This window comes from Diabrotica undecimpunctata, chromosome 1 (genome assembly GCF_040954645.1).
Source record: "Diabrotica undecimpunctata isolate CICGRU chromosome 1, icDiaUnde3, whole genome shotgun sequence".
NCBI classification, from domain to species: domain Eukaryota; kingdom Metazoa; phylum Arthropoda; class Insecta; order Coleoptera; family Chrysomelidae; genus Diabrotica; species Diabrotica undecimpunctata.
The window spans coordinates 169451047-169471054 of record NC_092803.1 but is presented as its reverse complement, the minus strand read 5'-3'; the positions used below and the strand labels follow the sequence as shown (position 1 = coordinate 169471054).

Genomic DNA, 20008 nt, shown 5'->3' with positions numbered 1-20008 from the left:
TTTTGTTGACCATAGAAATTAAGATTTATGGCAATCCCATCTCTAGAGTATATTTATTATAATGCTCTAAAACTAATTTTTTGGTTATTTTTTAGCCTTAATAGCAATACAAATACATAAGTAAGTAAATAAGTAATATGCTTTATTGTCACTGAAAATTGTACAAATTTTATGGACAAAGCTTATAACAATCAAGACAAGAAAGAAGAAAAAAATCAGAATAAGAATCGTTTGTACAAAAAACAATAAAATTCTTCCAAACTTAAACATAAAAAAATACTACCTAATTAAGAACCTACAAACTTCATAAAATGTACCTAACAAAAAATAAAAATTATTAAAGCAGATTAATGAATTAAGGGCTCAAATATTCCACCTCCTTGTGCTAAACAGTAACCAAGTCTGTCATACATATTTCTACTCATATTTTGGAGTAGGGCTGGTGTAATGCTTGCAGAGAAATTAAGTATTTTTGCCCTTAATTCGACTAGGTTTGTGGCCCTTTCAAACTGATGCCTATAAATGTTTTCTTTGAGAAAACCCCAAAAAAAGAAATCGTTAGGCGCTCAGTCACAGGATCTAGCGGGCCATTTAATTGTACCACGTGTACTTATCAGTCGATCAGGAAACGTTTGATTGAGGAAGTCAATAGTTGCTCTAGAGTTGTGAGCCGAACACCCATCCTGTTGGAAATAAACCTCCTGAAAATTAACGGGAAGGCTTCGAACTGCGCCGGAATGATCTCATTCTGTAAAAGTTGTAAATATTTGGGCCCGTTTGGGTTTACATCGATAAAAAATGGACCGACAATATGATCGCCTAACCTCCCAGTCCAAACATTTAACTTTTGCGGATGCTGCGTTCGCACTGCAACACTGAGGTGCTTTTTTTCCGAGAATAATACCTTGCAACGGATGGATTGTATTTTTTGTGTAATGAAAATGAAGATTCGTCAGAAAATAAAATATTTTTTAAAAAGTGTACATTTTCATTCTGTTTATCTAACATAATTTCACAAAACTCCATCCGCCTAAAGGTATCTTATGGAAACAGTTCTTGTGTTGGTTGTATCTTAAAACAGTGATACCCATTCCTTTTGAGAACTCGCTGGACAGTTCGAGTATTCACGTTAACTTCCTTAGCAATTTGTACAGTATTGCAGGGTTCACTAGCTTCCACAATAGCACAAATATTAATATCCTTGTTTTGACGCTCCTCATCGACAGATCTTTTTACAACTGTTTGCACATCCCGAAGTTTGAACATTTTAATGGTATTTTTAACTGTTGTAACACTTGGTGGGGGTATATTTTCGAAGGCAACAATAAATAAATCAATTAGTATCAATAAATAAATCAATAAATACAATCGCGTATTGAATGACCCTGAAAGTACCGTGTTACAAGTTACACTATTTCTTGGACGGTATACAACGTAATAGGCATTTTATTAATTATTTGTTTATTCTTTCAGAACTTCGTTTGAAATTTTTAATGTCAATGTGACAATTACGACAATTCGTACCTACTGTAAAATGAATATAGAGGTGGAAACGTGTAACATGTCACAGCGATTGCCATTGTGTTGTATGGTCAATACAACAATGTCGTGATCTGTATATGTTACTGATTAAATAAGGAAGTATAAACGCACACTAAATAAACTTAAAACTACTAAAAATATATGGTTTATTTATCTTTAAAAACAAATAATACGTTCCCAATTAAAAATGGACTTATAAATCTATGAAAAATACTAATTTTGAAAAGTGGTAACATAAGTGAGCTCATCATCATCATCATCACTGGCACGACAACCCTTTTTGGGTCTTGGCCTGTTCTAGGATTCTTCTGCATTCCGATCTGTTTCGTGCTTTTTTTCTCCATAGCAACATAAGTGAGCTAAAGTAACATAAATGACAAATTTCGTGAAAACATTAAAAAAGCTGTATGTTTCCGGAAGTGTTTCCCCAAAACTGTAACGTCCCCGCCTAATATGAGCTTGTGGTAAAACACAAATAATATTTTCAGATGTAATAACATTCTTGTCTTCAATATTAGGAAAAACAAATTCATTTCCTTTTTTCCTTAAACAGCTTTTAAAATATGAAGTATCATCATTGACCTCGAGGATAACACCAACGAAATGTTTTTTAGTTTTATGTTTTGTTCCTTCATCATAAGTGAATCTGCAACCAAAACAAATTTGCCACAGCCAGGCACTTGGTTAGGTCTCTTATTGGTGATAGTGAAATATCATCTTCCCAGTCAAAAAGCTCAGCTGTACTTTTTTCGTTTAGCGGAATATGATTTACTTCGCCAACAGTTGCTTCCTCTTCATTTTCTATTGGTAGCGTATTCGACTCCAAAAACTTTAACTTCATTGTAGTTAAAACACATTAAATCCAAAACCGGCAATACTTGATGGACTTTCATTATTCCTGGAATTTTCAATATTTGATTAAGAGATTTTTCGTGTTCTATAGATGTTATGTCATTCTCAGTAAAAAAAAAACATTTTTATGACTTTGGTTTGGTCTTGTAACAGTTGAAAGAAAGTCTTGGCATCCCCCACATCGTATCCCCTAGCAACAAGATTATCTGCAGTCTACTTAGTTGACAATGACCAGTTAAAAAACCAACTGCCAAACTGGTCATTCCCAAGTACCTCCGCTGCTGTTAAAGACATCTGTAAAAAAAACTTAAGAATGCTTCATAATATTTTTTTCTTGGTTAATCTTTAACTCTGTCATTTACGTTACCTAGTGTCAAATATGTTTTGAACTACAATATTAAACTAAATCTCACCAACATTAGTTGTTAAATTTAAATCACCTGAATACTTTACTTTGGCTGTTTTCGGATTTTTTTTAACTTCGGACATTTATTTTTATAATGTCCGGTTTGTTTACAATGATAACAGATCGACAGATCTCTGTCTCTCTTGTCATTCACGCCGTCATCACTTCTTTTGTGGTTTTCAAACTGTCTGTTGTGATTTGTTCTGTTACTATTACCACTTGAAAACGCACTATCAGTGTTATCAACATCACTTTCCATGTTTAATGATCTTGTTTTAATCGAATCGGTAGAAATCACAATTCTCGAATGTTCGATCGCCATGATCATTGGTGAAAAGCGATCAGATAATCCCCCCAAAACTAGCGAACCTATTTAATCATCGTCAATTGTTAAACCATTATCACTAAATTTTTGTCCTTCTTCAACTACACTGCGCGTCACGAAAGAGAGACCACCTAAAGTGTTTTTACATTTAGCACAAAGTGATTGTCATTAGATGTTTGTGTAATGTTTAAGAATATGTTCTAAAGCAGTATGCAATCATTTTTTAAATAACAAATGTCAAAAAATAACTTCTACCAAAATAATGATTTTATTGAAGAATAAAAAAAAATTAACATTGTACTTTTTTTCTGTTTTCTTTATAAAATTACAATTAATTCGTGATTATTAATACTGTGTATTGTGAAGTACCAATACCACTTTTTTTCTGTTTTCTTTATAAAATTACAATTAATTCGTGATTATTAATACTGTGTATTGTGAAGTACCAATACCACTTTTTTTCTGTTTTCTTTATAAAATTACAATTAATTCGTGATTATTAATACTGTGTATTGTGAAGTACCACCTCTATTGTGAATTACACTCCTCATGCGATTTGGCATTGAATTGATCAAATTCTGGATGTCGTTTTGAGGAAAAGCTTTCGCCGACAAAACCAGCAAAAGGCATTACATGCTCGTCTAAAATTTCGGTAATATATCGGTGTGCATTCAATGCTCTTCTATCAATAAATACGAGATCAGTACGGCCCTCGAATGAAATGCCTGCCCAAAACATTACCGAACTCCTCCAAAAGCAACACGTACTCGTCGAACACAAACAGCATATCGTTTCCCACGTCTTCTGTATGTTTTGATGCGACTATCTGAGCCATAATAAAGAACCATCCTGGACTCATTACTAAACAAAACATTTTTCCAATCTTCTATCGTCCAATGCTCTTGGTCTCTAGCAAACTGTAGTCGGCGTTGTCGATATGCTGCTGTTAACAAAGCTCCTCTTGCTGGACAGCGAGCCCTTCGACCAAATTCCCTCAATCTTCTTCTCACGGTAGAAGTGCTTAAAGTCCACCCGTGAGCATTTTGAAAACGGTTTTGGATTGATCTAGCCGTAAAGAACCGATTTTGCAAAGAAGGGCGATGTAAAGAACGATCTTCTCTCACCGTCGTGATTCTTCTCGGGCCTAATCCTGGTCGTCGTTCGTAAGATCAAGTCTCTACAAATCGTTGGTAAATTTTTTGGACCATACAACGACTGACTCTAAGCTGTCTGGCCACTTCTCTTTGACTGATTCCATTACCAATCAAAGTAACAGTTTGAACAGATCTAGCAAATTTCTCAGCCATAGTTTTTAATTTAAAAATTGCACAAGTTTACTCTTTGAACAACTGTATACTAATGAAAGGTTTTTGAAAAACAGAGCCATATTCCAAGAAAAATAAGGTACAAACAACGCGTGCATTATCCGAAATCGTACAACTGATATCAATTCTGCAAACTTATTACCCTTAATTGATCTGTCGACACCGTTTGTAGGTGCCTAAAAGACGCTGTAAGTGTTTCTGCATTGTGGGAATTTAGTTACAATAGAATAAATTGTATAAACTTAAAGTTATTGAAAAATTCTTACAAAATTCTAGGTGGCCTCTTTTTCGTGACGCGCAGTGTATTTGGTTCAGATAACCTTGCCATTGAACTGCAATCTACCAATCGCGTTGAAATTAGAAGTCTCAATAACCTGATTTTTCTCACGTACCCTGAGTCATCAAACAATTTTTTAAAGCGTCCCAAATTTCTTTCGCGGTTTTTACTTATTTTATATGTATTGTTACGATAAATATACTGGCCTAACTTTTATGACTAATTATTCTGTTTTATTGTAGAAATTTCGGTGGAAGTCTAGAACCAAAATTATGGTGAATGAGCCGGCTAAGCTTCTCGATCTTTCGATGCTGTTCTAGTATATCAGGATTTCGTATATAAATACAACATTTTTATATGGAGGGCAGTTAATTCTCAAGACCCGCGCACGCGAATTTGTCACGTACGGATATAATAAATTATTGTAAGATAAGTTAAAATAAATAAAGAAATAAATTAAATCCGTAAGTGTTATAAATATTGAACCTTTTAATAAATTCACAACAAATGGTGTCAGAGTGAGATCGAACATAAATTAGACTTATAATAATAATACAAGTGAATATAAAATAGATTGTGAAAATGGCTACGATTTATGAGCTGACAGTGACTAATTTAAGAAGACATCTTGAAGACAGAGAATTAGCTTCCACCGGAAAAAAGGCTGAGTTAGTCCAACGACTAAAGAACGCTTTGCTAGAAGAAGGACTAGATCCAGAGACTTATATATTTGAAGATGCTGTCCTCTCGTCGATTTCGAAAGTTTCTGGTGATGTAGCCAAAGTTTCTGGTGATGTAGCCAAAGTTTCTGGTGATGTAGCCAAAGTTTCCGGTGATATCGCATCATTAGAGAACAAAGTTTCTGGCGATATTTCGAAGGTTTCCGGCGACATCGCTTCTTTAGAAAGCAAAGTTTCTAACGAGATTTCTTCCCTGGAAAGCAAAGTTTCTGCTAACATCTCTTCAGAAATCTCTAAAGTCACTTGTGAGATGTCTGCCCTGGACGATAGAATATCTTCGTTAAAAAACCAAGTTGCTGCCGATAAGTTGGCCTTCGAAGAAAAGATTAAAGAGATGGAAAGGAAGATGGAAGAAACAGGGACAGCAGAGAGAGGTAACAATCCGATTACAGTGGAGATAAAAGAAGACGAGACGAAATTTAAGTTGGAGACACGGCCGAAATTTGAAGGAAGTGGAGGTTCTATTCATGTTAAAGTCCCAACTTTCGACGGAAAATCATCATGGAACAACTACATGAAACAGTTCGAATCAGCCGCAAGAGCAAATGGATGGTCTGAAAAAGAAAAGGCTGTAAACCTGACTATCGCTCTTCGAGGAGATGCCTTAGATGTGCTTCAGACCATAGCCGTAGAGGAGACCGATGATTTCGAACAACTGAAGAAGAGGTTAAATATGCGATATGGCCACGAACATTTGGAGCATGTATATCAGTCACAGCTTAAAAATCGTAGACAGAAGAAAGATGAGGCTCTTCAAGAATATGAGGTAGATATTGCCAGATTAGTACGATATGCTTATCCAACAGCTCCCGAAGACATGATGGAAAAATTGGCCGTTCAAACGTTTATTGATGGTCTTCGTGATCATGAAATGCAGAGAACACTGCGATTAGCTCGTCACAAAACGCTGGTTGATGTCTTATCCGCCGCCCTCGAATACGAGTCAGCTACGCAGGCCTCTGGCGGGTACAGTAAAGTTAGGACTGTAAAAGAGGAAGGAGACGAAGATAAACTTGACCAGCTCTTTAATTTGATGAAAAGCATGACATGCAAGAAAAAGAAGACCATAAAATCAAGAAACTCACCATCAGGAAAACCAGAACGAGTCAACCTTAGGGGGGCAGCTTCGACCCGGAACTCTTCCAAAGACCCTCTTATACTAATAGCTTCTTTGAAATGTCGTGAAGATAGTGTATATGTAGATGGAGACATAAATGGTAAAAAGCAGACGTTGTTGGTGGATACCGGAGCGACCAGAACCATTATACGCCCGACAGTTATAAACAGCCGAAAGAAACTGTTACCAACGAGGTTGCGACTTCGGACCGCTACAGGTGAAAATGCCAACATTCATGGAGAAATCCAGGTACAATTGGGGATTGGAGCAGAAAAGTTTGTCCATACTGTTATAGTTGCTGACATCGAAGAGGATGTTATATTAGGAATGGACGTAATGAATATGCATGGATTCCAATTGGATTTTAAGAATAAGGTAATCAAAGTTGGCAACGAGGAAGTATTTCTCCATCCACATAATGACAACACTGTGCAAGCAGCCATTACAGAAGATACAGTCGTGCCTGCGAGAAGCGAAACGATCATAGTAGCGCGACTACAGGGAATTGTAGACGAAGGGAGACCTGTTATGATGGAGCCTTGGAACCACGACGATGAGGTTGGTCGTGGAATCATAATTGGAAAGGAATTGGTGACTTCGGCTAAAGAAATTCCTGTGAGACTTATCAATGTCAACGACTACCCAGTGACCATAAAGAAAGAGACAAAAGTAGGAACTTGTGTACCTGTGACATCCATAATCCGTCAGGCGACAACATCTGATAATTCCAACGACAAATTCGACCAAATGGTTGCAGTTGCAGGACAGTCTCTAAATCAGATGGAGAAAAGGAAATTAAGGGAATTTCTGCGGCAGTATCGTGATATTTTCGTACCGAAAGGAGGAAAGACGGGAAGAACTACCGTTGTTAAGCATAAAATTGATACTGGTAATGCTAAGCCAATTCGTCAAACAGCTCGACGATTACCACAGGCGAAGAGAGAGGAAGCTGAAACGATTGTTCAGGAAATGAAGAAAGACGGGGTGATAGAACCTTCTACGAGTCCATGGGTCTCTCCGGTGGTCCTGGTTAAGAAGAAAGACGGAACGACGAGGTTCTGTGTGGATTACCGTTTGCTGAACAACGTTACCAAGAAAGATAGTTATCCTCTGCCTCGGATCGATGACACATTGGACACATTGGCTGGAAGTAAATTGTTTTCTACTTTAGATTTGAAGTCTGGATACTGGCAGGTAGAAATGGACCCAGTCGATAAAGAAAAGACAGCCTTCACCACAGGATCTGGATTGTGGCAATTCAACGTTATGCCATTTGGACTTTGTAATGCTCCTGCGACATTTGAGAGGCTTATGGAAAATGTGTTGAGAGGGTTATCTTGGAAAACATGCCTGGTTTATTTAGATGACATAATCGTCTTGGGGGAGACATTCGAAGATCATTTGAGGAATTTAGAAAACGTTTTTAATCGACTTAAAGCTGCCCAATTGATGCTAAACCCCAAGAAGTGCCAGCTATTTCAAGGTAAAGTCAATTATCTGGGTCATATAGTCAGTAAAGAAGGAGTGGCCGTGGATAAGGGAAAAATCGATTCCATTAAGGAATGGCCAAAACCAACTGACAAACATCAAGTGAGAAGTTTTCTTGGACTATGTACTTACTACCGGAGGTTTATTAAGAAGTTTGCAGATATCGCTAAGCCATTAACGCGACTTACAGAGGAAGCAAGAGAATACCGCTGGGATATAGACTGCCAAAATGCCTTTGAAACGTTGAAAAAGCATTTAATAACAGCACCAATTTTGGGGTATCCACTGCCAGAAGGAGAGTTCATCTTAGATACGGATGCAAGTAATGTGGGAATTGGAGGAGTGCTGTCTCAGATTCAAGGAGGACAGGAACGAGTCCTCGGATATTTTAGTAAAGTTCTTTCAAAACCTGAGCGGAATTATTGCGTCACGAGAAGAGAACTTCTAGCAGTAGTTAAATCAGTAGAGCACTTCTATCAATACCTCTATGGAAGGAAGTTTTTAATCCGAACCGACCATGCCGCCCTTAAGTGGTTGATGCAGTTTAAGAATCCAGAGGGTCAGATAGCCAGGTGGATCGAACGACTCCAAGAATACGATTTTAAGATTGAGCACCGAGCCGGAGTTAGCCACAGAAACGCTGATTCTCTTTCCAGAAGGCCATGCCCAGCAGAGTGTCCCCACTGCAACAAAACGGAATCCAAGGAAGCAGCAGTGCTAAGAACGACGATTGTCAACGACGACTGGACGCCTACTAAGATAAGGGAAGAACAAGAGAGAGATCCAGTTATACAGAAAATCCGAAAATGGAAAGAGGAAAACCGTCGACCACCTTGGCAGGAAATATCAAACCTATGCTCAGTAGTTAAGACGTATTGGGCCCAGTGGGACTCATTTATCATCGAAGATGGCTTGCTTAAACGAGTCCTGGAAAATGATGACGGTTCAGAGAAGAGAAGACAGTTGGTGATCCCAAAGAGCAGAATAGCCGAAGTACTTCGTCAGTTACACGACAGTCCATCGGGAGGGCATTTTGGTGTAAGGAAAACCCTTCAGCGAATTCGGGAACGGTTTTATTGGATGAACAGTTCCGACGACGTAAAAGACTGGTGTAAGAAATGTACTATTTGTGCTACGAGTAACGGGCCTCACCGGAAAAGGAGAGCTCCTATGAGACAATATAATGTTGGAAGCCCGTTTGAAAGAATAGCTTTGGACATTGCAGGGCCATTTCCAGAAAGTGAAAATGGGGGCAAGTACATGTTGGTAGTAATGGATTACTTCACTAAGTGGGTCGAGATTTACGCACTTCCAGACCAGAAGGCCGCCACCGTTGCAGATAAGTTGATCCAAGAATATATCAGCCGATTTGGAGTGCCTTTGGAGATCCATAGTGATCAAGGCAGGAACTTCGAAAGTGATCTATTCCAAGGAATATGTGATAGACTAGGCATGAAGAAAACAAGAACTACCGCGTATCATCCGCAATCGGATGGTATGGTAGAACGAATGAATAGGACAGTTGGCAAGTATTTGACAAAGATGGTGTCCGATCATCAGCGAGACTGGGACCAATACCTTCCGTTCTTCACAATGGCCTACAGATCTGCTGTTAACGAATCAACAGGCCAGACACCAGCCAAAGTCCTATTCGGACGCGAAATGCGACTACCTTGTGATCTAGAATTTGGGTGTCGACCTGGGGAAGATGTAGCAGGTGAAGATTATGTGATCGAATTACGAAGAAGAATGGACGATGTACATGAGTTGGTCCGTTCCCACCTTCAGATCGCTAGCGACCGAATGAAGAAACGGTACGATACACAAGCCGAAAAGGGTTGCTTTAAGAAGAACGACAAAGTATGGCTGTATAATCCCAAGAAGCGAATAGGTTGTTCTCCCAAACTGCAGCAGTTTTGGGAAGGTCCATACCTCATCATGGAGAAGATCAACGATGTCATCTACCGAATAAGCAAGATTCCGAGGGGAAAGCCGATGATAGTACACCATAACCGGTTGGCATCTTTCGAAGGTGACCACGACGTAGATGAAGAAGTGGAAGTAAACCAAGTCCAAGATGTGTTTGACCTCACGTTTGAGGAATTCATGGGTGCCTATGGAGGTACCGGTAAAGCAAGACATGGTGTTACCACTGAAGAAAAGCAAGATCTACTCGCGCTCCCCGATGACTACTCGCTGGCCCTTACCATCCCGGCCAGTATCAAAGACGCACCAGGGTTGGCATCCGTCTTTCGAAGGAAGTTTGGTCGAGTTGCAGAACTTCAATGCCAGGTGCCAGCTCCCGGTAAAACCTTGAAACTCCAAGATGCATCACGTTACCTTTTCTACCTGGTAACAAAAGACACTGCCCGTGACCAACCTACCTACCGAGATGTGTGGGAAGCCTTACTTCAATTGAGAGAGCACGTACTAGAGTCCGACGTGCAAAAGTTAGCCATGCCAAAGTTGGAGTGCCGCCAATTAGATTGGAGGGTTATCCGAAATATGGTGGAGGAGATCTTTAAAGACACCGAAGTCCAGGTGTTAGTCTGTTGCAATCCGCATAGTTACTGGTGCGGAGAGAAAACCGTCCCTTGTCATTTTTATACAACTGGAAGTTGTAAAAGAGGGTCCAGTTGCCGATACCAGCATACAGTTCCGGTTCCAGTCCCGACAAGGTTCCAGGAGGAACCATCTTTTAAGAGGGGGGCAATGTTACGATAAATATACTGGCCTAACTTTTATGACTAATTATTCTGTTTTATTGTAGAAATTTCGGTGGAAGTCTAGAACCAAAATTATGGTGAATGAGCCGGCTAAGCTTCTCGATCTTTCGATGCTGTTCTAGTATATCAGGATTTCGTATATAAATACAACATTTTTATATGGAGGGCAGTTAATTCTCAAGACCCGCGCACGCGAATTTGTCACGTACGGATATAATAAATTATTGTAAGATAAGTTAAAATAAATAAAGAAATAAATTAAATCCGTAAGTGTTATAAATATTGAACCTTTTAATAAATTCACAACAGTATATTTAACGATTTATCAGGCAAAAGAACTAACCTCACAACTTTGGCACCGTAGACATGTAATTCACTGGTATTTTAAACCTTAACACTCACCAGTGTGTTGAAATTTATAAATGAAACAATCCAATTAAGTATACAGTTAAGACTTATTTTATTTTGTTCCAAAAGTCAATACAATTTACGTTTAACACTTTGCATTGTACCAATCTTAACTTCCTGTAAATGACATATGGCGCTAATATTTAAATTTTGTTTAGTTGATATCAATATTTTAACAATAATGAGGTTTAATATTTACAATACCATAATAATTATTACTCAAAGGATTGGTCCAATTTTGACATTTGCCGTCGGTTGCGGTATTTTTCAGTACGGCCCTTGCACGACTGGCAAAAATAAAAAATTAATAATCAACAGAGTACTTGTCACATATATAAATATATATATAATATTTATTATAAACTTTCTGAAGTTTAACCATTAACCCTATTTTTTTAGGAATATGAATAGAAATAGGAAAACATGGACTTCTAAAAAATTCTATTAGATATTTTTATGTGTTCCACTGTCTAAAATAAATATAATAATCAGCACTGTCTCTTTTATATCAGACCATAAAAAGTATCAGATATTACAATGTAATGCGGAATAACGTGACGAAGAATAAAAATAATTATCAAGTGAGGATGATCTTAATGTTTTCATGTGTTCGGTGGCTAACGTGTCATTTCCATAATTACGTGGCGTTCTAGTTCTATTTGCATTACTTCTTGATGTTTACTGATCGTTTATAGGGCTCTGTCCTCGGAAAACGCTTCGTAAATTGCTTGATATAAAAAGACACAAGGGATATCAAATTAGTATTCACTTTTTTATAAGTTTGCCAATTGTAATGCGAGGAAAAAGTTGAGAAAATCAATAGAACAATTGACAAAATGAAATTTCATTGTCATTTAATTTTATAGTTAAAATGGACTAAGGACTCTTCTAATATAAAAGAACATTAATTAACCATATTTATTATCATACAAAAATTAAGGTAGGCTTGTCTATGCTTTATAGTATAAGATCAATTCTGCGAAAATACTTATTTAAATAAATAAATAATGCTCCTTGTGATATTTATTTATCTCCTAGAAAGCTGCTTGCTCAAGCTGCTATTATTTCATGTATTAATGCTGAAAGTGAATTTTCCTTACATGATGTTGAATTTAATGGTGAATTTTATGATGCCTGAAAATGTTCTTATATATTGAATTTCTAGGAAAGAATCTTTTAGTTAGAACTAATGTGAATATTATGAACATCTGCCACTTGTATTTGTTAATGTCTCATTGTGACAAAACGTTCTCTTATAGCACAAACCCTGATAAACTGATATTGGCATGATGTTGTGACTATTCCTCTTCCTTGTCCATGTGAACAAACTAACATACGCAAAGTAGCAAAAAATGTATTGAAGTGTAAACAATATTATCAGTCTAACACTATTCTGTCAAACTTCTAATTTTTCTTAACCAACTATTTGTTTATATCTCATTAATGAGTATTACAAGTCAATAAAATCACGTCATGCTTGGAACGTACTTTTGTTTTTTGATATTAGAGGTAGCGAGATGATTGTTTTACGAAAATATTGAGTAAAGATAAAGATGTAGCATTTGTTTTTAATAAATTTCACAGGTGTCGCATAATAAGATGAAAACATACAACTTTGGTTTTATACTCCGTATATGGGTAATACATTGACATTTCTCAAAAAACATTGGTTCAGTAATTCCTCAGAAATACGGCTATATTGTGATATAAAAGTCATCGAAATCCAATCAACGATTCTATCTTATGATGCAATATTTTTGGTATTTTTTCCGTAATTTCCGACGCGCGAAAACGTGACGTCTAATTGTCCATACGTGAAACATGGAAACTTCAAAATCGGAGTTCGTACCATTGCCCAAAAAAATAGGAGCAAAAGTTTGTGAAGATTATAGGACCATAGTTGGCAAAGGACAAAGTGGAAATTTAGTGGGATCCTTTGGTCTAGGGGAACGTAATGAACGCGGAGACCGTTTGATTGAATTTGCAACTGAAGAACAGCTCGTAGTGACAAACACCTTTTATGATTTTCCTCCAAGACTACTATATACGTGGAAATCTCCCCAGGATACTCCAGATCACACAGTACGAAATCAAATAGACTATATTCTTATTAACAAACGATTTAGAAACTCTATAACATCTGTTAAAGCGTACCCGGGATCCGACATAAATTCGGACCACAATACACTTATCGCCAAAATGAAACTTAGTTTAAAGAAAGTTCAAAGACCAAAAATTATGAAGTACGATATTAATAATAATAGTCTCCCGTTTTATACCGCTGTCGCGGCTTTGGGAGTATAGCAGGGTAGTCTGCTATATCTAGGGCCTACGGTATACAAGGAAGGTAACATGGCCAGTGCTACGCTTCAACCGTCTATTATTACCCCTGGTTTTACCCAAGGTACTCATTTTTATTCAGGCTGAGTCGACCTGGGGCCTATAGACATTTTTAAAATGTCTAGATGTTCTTGCCGGCGGTGGGATTCGAACCCCGGACCACCGGCTTGCGATTCAAGCATCCTACCGCTTGCGCTACGCAGGCCCTTACGATACGATACGAAGTACGATATTAACCAACTGAAAAATAAAACAGTAAAGGAAAAGGTACAAAAACGCCTAAAAGAAAAAACGTGGGCTCGTACAGAAAAACCATGGGCCCGTACAGAAACAGATAACACAGATGTAGAACTAGAAAATTTGCACAAAGTAAGTCAAGAAATAACAGAAAAATACTTAAAACCTGAAAGAACAAATAAAAAGGAATGGATGACGGAGGAGATTCTATGTATGATGGAAGACAGAAGAAACGCTAAAGATAATAAGAATTACTACAACAACATAAATAACGAAATAAAAAGGGCTATTAAAATAGCAAAAGAAAATTGGTTTAGCTCGAAGTGTACAGAGATAGAGTCATTACAACAAAAACATGATTCATTTAACCTCCATAAAAAGATTAAAGAAGCGGCAGGCTTATATAAACACAAGAACACTGGATTCCTGACAGATAATCAGGGAAACATAGTACTGGAAATAGAGCATAAAAGAGATATTTGGATCAAATACGTGGAAAAAACTTTTGAAGATATACGAAGTAACACTGGTATTACAACAAACACCAATTGCGAATCTGGACCACCATTTACAGTCGAAGAAGTAAAATATGCCATCAAAAGCACCAAAGATGGTAAAGCAGTAGGCCCTGATAATTTTCACTCAGAATTCTTAAAACTTATGGACTATGATGGCATAAAATGGTTGACAAATATATTTAACAGTATATATGATACGGGCGTGGTTCCCCAAGAGTGGTTAGTGTCAACTTTTATAAATCTTCCAAAAAAACCCAATGCGAGAAAGTGCGAAGACTATAGAATTATAAGCCTTATGAGCCATTTACTTAAAACATTTCTAAAGGTCATCCACAAAAGAATATATACAAAATGTGAGGAACAACTAACAAGAACACAATTCGGATTTCGTGATGCTCTGGGAACACGGGAGGCCCTTTTTGCTGTACAGGTGCTATTTCAGAGATGCAGGGATGTGAATTGTGATATATACGTATGCTTTATAGATTACCAGAAGGCATTTGACAGAGTAAAACATGACAAATTAATGACTCTAATGCAAGAAATTGGAATTGACAACAAAGATCTTAGAATTATCAGAAACATTTACTACAATCAAACGGCCAAAATCAAAATAGAAGACCAGTTAACTGATAAAATTGCAATAGAACGTGGAGTACGACAGGGCTGTATTTTGTCTCCATTGTTGTTCAATATTTATTCTGAATGGGTGTTTAAGGAAGCTTTAGACGGTTGTGCGAAAGGAATACTAATAAACGGTGAATGGTTGAATAACATTAGAAATGCAGATGACACTATAGTTTTTGCCGATAATCTGAATGACTTACAGATATTAACAAATCGCATAACAGAAGTCAGCAACAGATACGGACTAGCTCTTAACATAAAGAAAACCAAATTTATGACAATTAGTAAAAAACCAATACTAAACGCTCAACTTACAATCAACCAACAGAATATCGAAAGAGTCGAGCAATATACATATCTAGGCACCAATTTAAATAGCCAATGACCACTCAACAGAAATTAAACAGCGAATAATAAAAGCAAAAGCAGCATTCGTTAGAATGAGAACTATTTTCAACAGTCGAGACATATCATTAAAAACAAAATGCCGTCTATTGAACTGCTACATATTCACAGTTCTGCTCTACGGAATGGAAGCATGGACACTGACTGTTGCATCTATGAATCGGCTCGAAGCTTTCGAAATGTGGTGTTATAGGCGCATCTTACGTATATCCTGGGTTGACAGAGTTACTAATGTGGAGGTCCTGCGTAGAATGGGGAAAGAATGTGAAATTCTCATGACCGTCAAAACTAAAAAGTTGGAATATCTAGGTCATGTAATGAGAAATCAAGAACGTTACGGCCTTCTCCAGCTGATTCTCCAAGGGAAAGTAAATGGTAAGAGAGGACCGGGAAGAAGACGCATTTCCTGGCTTCAAAATTTGCGAAAGTGGTATAACACGACTACCACTGAACTGTTCCGCGCTGCAATAAGCAAAGTGAAGATAGCCGTGATGATCGCCAACGTCCGGAACGGATAGGCACTTTAAGAAGAAGATAGGACCATAAGCCTAATGAGCCATCTACTGACGCTGTTTTTAAAAGTCATCCACAAAAGAATTTACCGGAAATGCGAGGAACAAATTGCGCTCAAGCAGTTTGGTTTTGTGAATGCCGTTGGTACGAGGGAAACTTTATTTAGCTTGCAGGTATTGTTTCAGAAATGTAGAGATGTCAGCTGTAATGTTTTTGCATGCCTAATTGACTACAAGAAGGCTTTCAATAGAGTCAGGCATGAACAAATGATGGAAGTGCTGAAGAGGACAGAGATTGACGGAAGAGACTTAAAAATAATACCTAACCTGTATTAGAATCAATCAGCGGTACTCCGAATAGATGGAGAATATACAGATCAGGTCAAAATCTTAAGGGGAGTGAGACAGGGGTGCATAATTGCACCAATGATATTCAATCTGTACTCGCAGCACATTTTTGAAGAGACTCTAAAAGATATTAATGAAGGCATCTCAATAAATGGAGTCAAGTTCAATAACCTGCGGTATGCAGATGATACAATAGTGTTTTCAAATACCATAGAAGGGCTGCTAAACTTAATGAACAAAATAACGGAATCAAGTAAAAAATATGGACTGGATATAAACACCAGCAAAACCAAGCTAATGATCATCAGCAAGCAAAACATAACTGGAGCAAGTCTGTATGTGAACCAAATAAGAATTGAACGTGTCTCACAATACAACTACTTGTATAATAACTTGAATAATAAATGGACCTATAACAATAATTTATATTTACCTGTAAAATAATAGCCGTTGTTGGCGGGAGCTCGTGACACGTGTTAAGTACTTTTGAGGTTATGTAGATCACTTAATTAACTAATCGTGAGAAATACACTTAAAATAATTTAATTAATTATTGATAAAATAGGAAATAAATAATTATAACCAAAAAATTAATAATAAATTTACTTGAAAATTACACTGGGAAGGTAAAATGACAATATTGTAAACTTGCCGAAAACTGTGTAAGGAGTGAGAGAAAGCTTATTCCGTGAGAGACAGGAGGTCAGCTTCATTCTCATCCTTATTTCGTGCTGTTTAGTGGGTGAGAAGTGACACCGGTAGACACCTGGCAGGGATAACTGATCTAGTGATAATTGTTTAGATATCGACCAGGGTTAAAAATTATTAAATTACTAATGTAGCTATTAAAAAATAGGGGTTGGTGATAAAAGGTTAAAAATTAAGGTATGCAATTTTTAATGCCACATCATAAAGAAATAAACATAAAAAATTTTGTCCAAAAAATAAAAAAAAATGTGGTGGACTTCCCTTATCACTCCCAACTGAGTTCTCGAAAGAACCGCGTTGAGAAATTAAAACTCGACGTTTTGGTACCCATTTTGGAGCCATTATCAAGAGGCATAAGGTTCCGTTTGAATTCGGTGTCTAAATCTGCCTACCCCTCTCACTCGTGACGTACCAGTATCTTGTTCTCCAGAAATTCCCACCCCCACCACTCCACCCTCATTGTCGAGTGACGACAAGTCCTACTCTATGTAGCTACCTTTTATCCTTAGGATGCTCGAAAACGGTATGCGCAGAAACAGTCTGAGCGTAATTGGTTGGTGCGGGGGTCGCTGAAGCAACGGTTGCCATGTTGCCGGCAATCTTTTAGCTTCATCGCGCGTGTTTAAGGTGTTGAAGCATTTTTCAATTTCGATGGCTTTCGATGGTTTTACATCTACCGAGTGGCATTAAACACGACCCCACCTCCTCAACGAAGTGGCGTAGGGGCAACTTTTAGATCTTAAATAGAAAACCTTATTTTTTATTGAAGATCCGGATTCTGCAAAAAATATGTAAAAAACTGTATTAAGTACCATAAAAATTAAGCAGACTTCTGATCTGTATTTGTTTTTCTGCGCTTATAACGTCATCTATCTCCAATCAAAAAAAAATCTGATAAAACTTGTTTACTTTTTCACATAGAATCCTAATCTTCAATAAAAAATGTGGTTTTCCAGGTTTAAGATTTCACAGTTGCCCTCGCTCCAAACCCATGGGGAGGGGGTGGGGATTGTGTTTGATGTCATTCGATAGATTTTTAATAGTGTATTTAAGTATAAGTGGATATTGGGGTCATTAAAAGACGGGCGATGTTTTTTCATTCAAATCATGTATTATTACTACAAAAAAATGAAATAAGAGCTAATAATGTAAAATGGTTGAATTAGTGACGTACATCAGTATACCTTTCGTTTGTTATGGAAATGAAAAAAACAAAAATTAATTTGCAATCTACCACATAAGATTAATATTGTTATTACTGGTTTCATTTTATTTAAAAATGAGTTCTAACATTGATGACTTAAATAGTAAAGCAGAATCGCGGTTAATAACACAAAAATCGTTTATATTCGTTAAATAATCAAAATTCCAATTAGCAAACTTTTAAAACTAAACTGTATAGGTATTTTATTTCTTACCGTATTCATTTTGCTGTACTGCAGTCATGGCCTCAAAATTGTCGTACATTTGCTTAGAAATTTCAACCCAGCCCTGCTGCTTTTTATTTCTATTGCAGTAATCTGGCGATGCTGTATCCCATAGACAGGGATTTGATTGTACCAAACAAATAAATTTGTCATTATCAAATACAGCAGGCTCCATTATTGAACTATATTCAGAAAACACCTTCTTTCTTTCGTTGCTCATTCACAATTATTCGACAGAAAATCGCGCGTCTATGGAATGTGGTGCAAAAGTATTCGCGTCTGAAAGCGTTCATTTAACGTAATATTTCTTCTTTATCTGGCATACTCATTCAGTCGTCGGCGACAGGAATGTCCGAGATACTGAATTCGGTATCTCGCATACTGTATCCGTCGCGCGTCCCGTGTGAAAAGCTGCATTTGAGTCTATGTAATATCTGCGTCTCGGATACGCGTATCTCGGATACAGTATCCTCGTCTGAAAGGCCTCTTGACAGCAATTTTAAACAATATTTAACTCAAACTCTTTTTTTCAGCAAGTAGCAACACCAACAGTTGTAAAGAAAATCCTACGATTCAAGCAAGAAAATCCCGGAATGTTCGCTTGGGAAATACGGGAGCAACTCATATCTCAAAGAATCTGCGAGCCACACAACATACCTTCTGTGAGTTCTGTAAACAGGATTTTAAGGAACAGTGGAGTTTGGCCAGATCCTCCAGATATGCTGCATCACAGAGTCAGTCATCCGTCAGGTAAATTTAAAAGGGATAAATATTTTATAATTTTGAGATTTAAATAACCATTTAGTAATTTTCTTCTATATTCTGTGAAAAATTCTGTGATGAAAATCTATGGAATAAACTCGACTCGAATCTATGGAATTATTTCAGAAACAAACGACTTAAAAAAAAATTAAAACACGTCAATTTTAATTTTTGAATGAGCATCAATTGCTATATGTGTTGGACATTGCGTCATCAATATGGCTTAATGGCATAAACGATTATTTTTTAAAAGCTCATTTATTTCTACAGGGTTAACCAAAATACGTAAACAAAATAGCTTTCGTGCAGACAGATCCTGTATAGACAGCATATTTTCTCTAAAGCAGTTTATTGAATAAAGATTAGCCCACAACCTTTCAACCCATATAGTATTTATATATCTAGCAAAGGCATACGATAGTGTACCACTTTTAATGCTTTGGTTAGCAACGGAAAACAGGGAAAACAAATTAACTAGAGAAATTTCTGTTAGTAAAGGTCTAAAAGGTTGTTGCACTGCATAGCACCTACACTCTTCAAAATATATCTAAATGAGCCGCTCTTAGTGAGGAGAAGAAAGAAAGCTTCTAGCTGAAGACGAGAGTATTATAGACTTAGAAAACTGGAAGAGCAGTACACCAAGCGTATCCTCTCAATTAATATACAAAAATCGAGTATTTAGTTGCAGGAGAAAAACCAGAAAGCCTACAAATTAAAATGGGAACTATAAAATTGACGAAAACCTACAAAAGGTAAATAAAAAAATAATTTATAAAACAATTACTATTTTAATGGGAATGAGCCACAATTGAAGGTTAAAATAAGTTTTTTGACGTTTCAATTTCCACTTCGGAAATCGTTCTGTGAAAATTGAAACGTCAATAAACTTATTTTAACCTTCAATTGTGGCTTATTCCC

At 37.0% G+C, this 20008-nt stretch overlaps 1 protein-coding gene across 1 annotated transcript in view; it reads left to right on the top strand.

The window, feature by feature from the left end:
• The window catches only part of Poxn (paired box pox-neuro), a 143173-nt gene that overhangs the window by 117016 nt on the left and 6149 nt on the right, over positions 1-20008 (top strand). The window contains exon 4 of the mRNA XM_072520519.1: positions 18862-19078. Within this exon, the coding sequence (XP_072376620.1) occupies positions 18862-19078 (217 nt within the window). The remainder of the gene's footprint in view (positions 1-18861; positions 19079-20008) is intronic.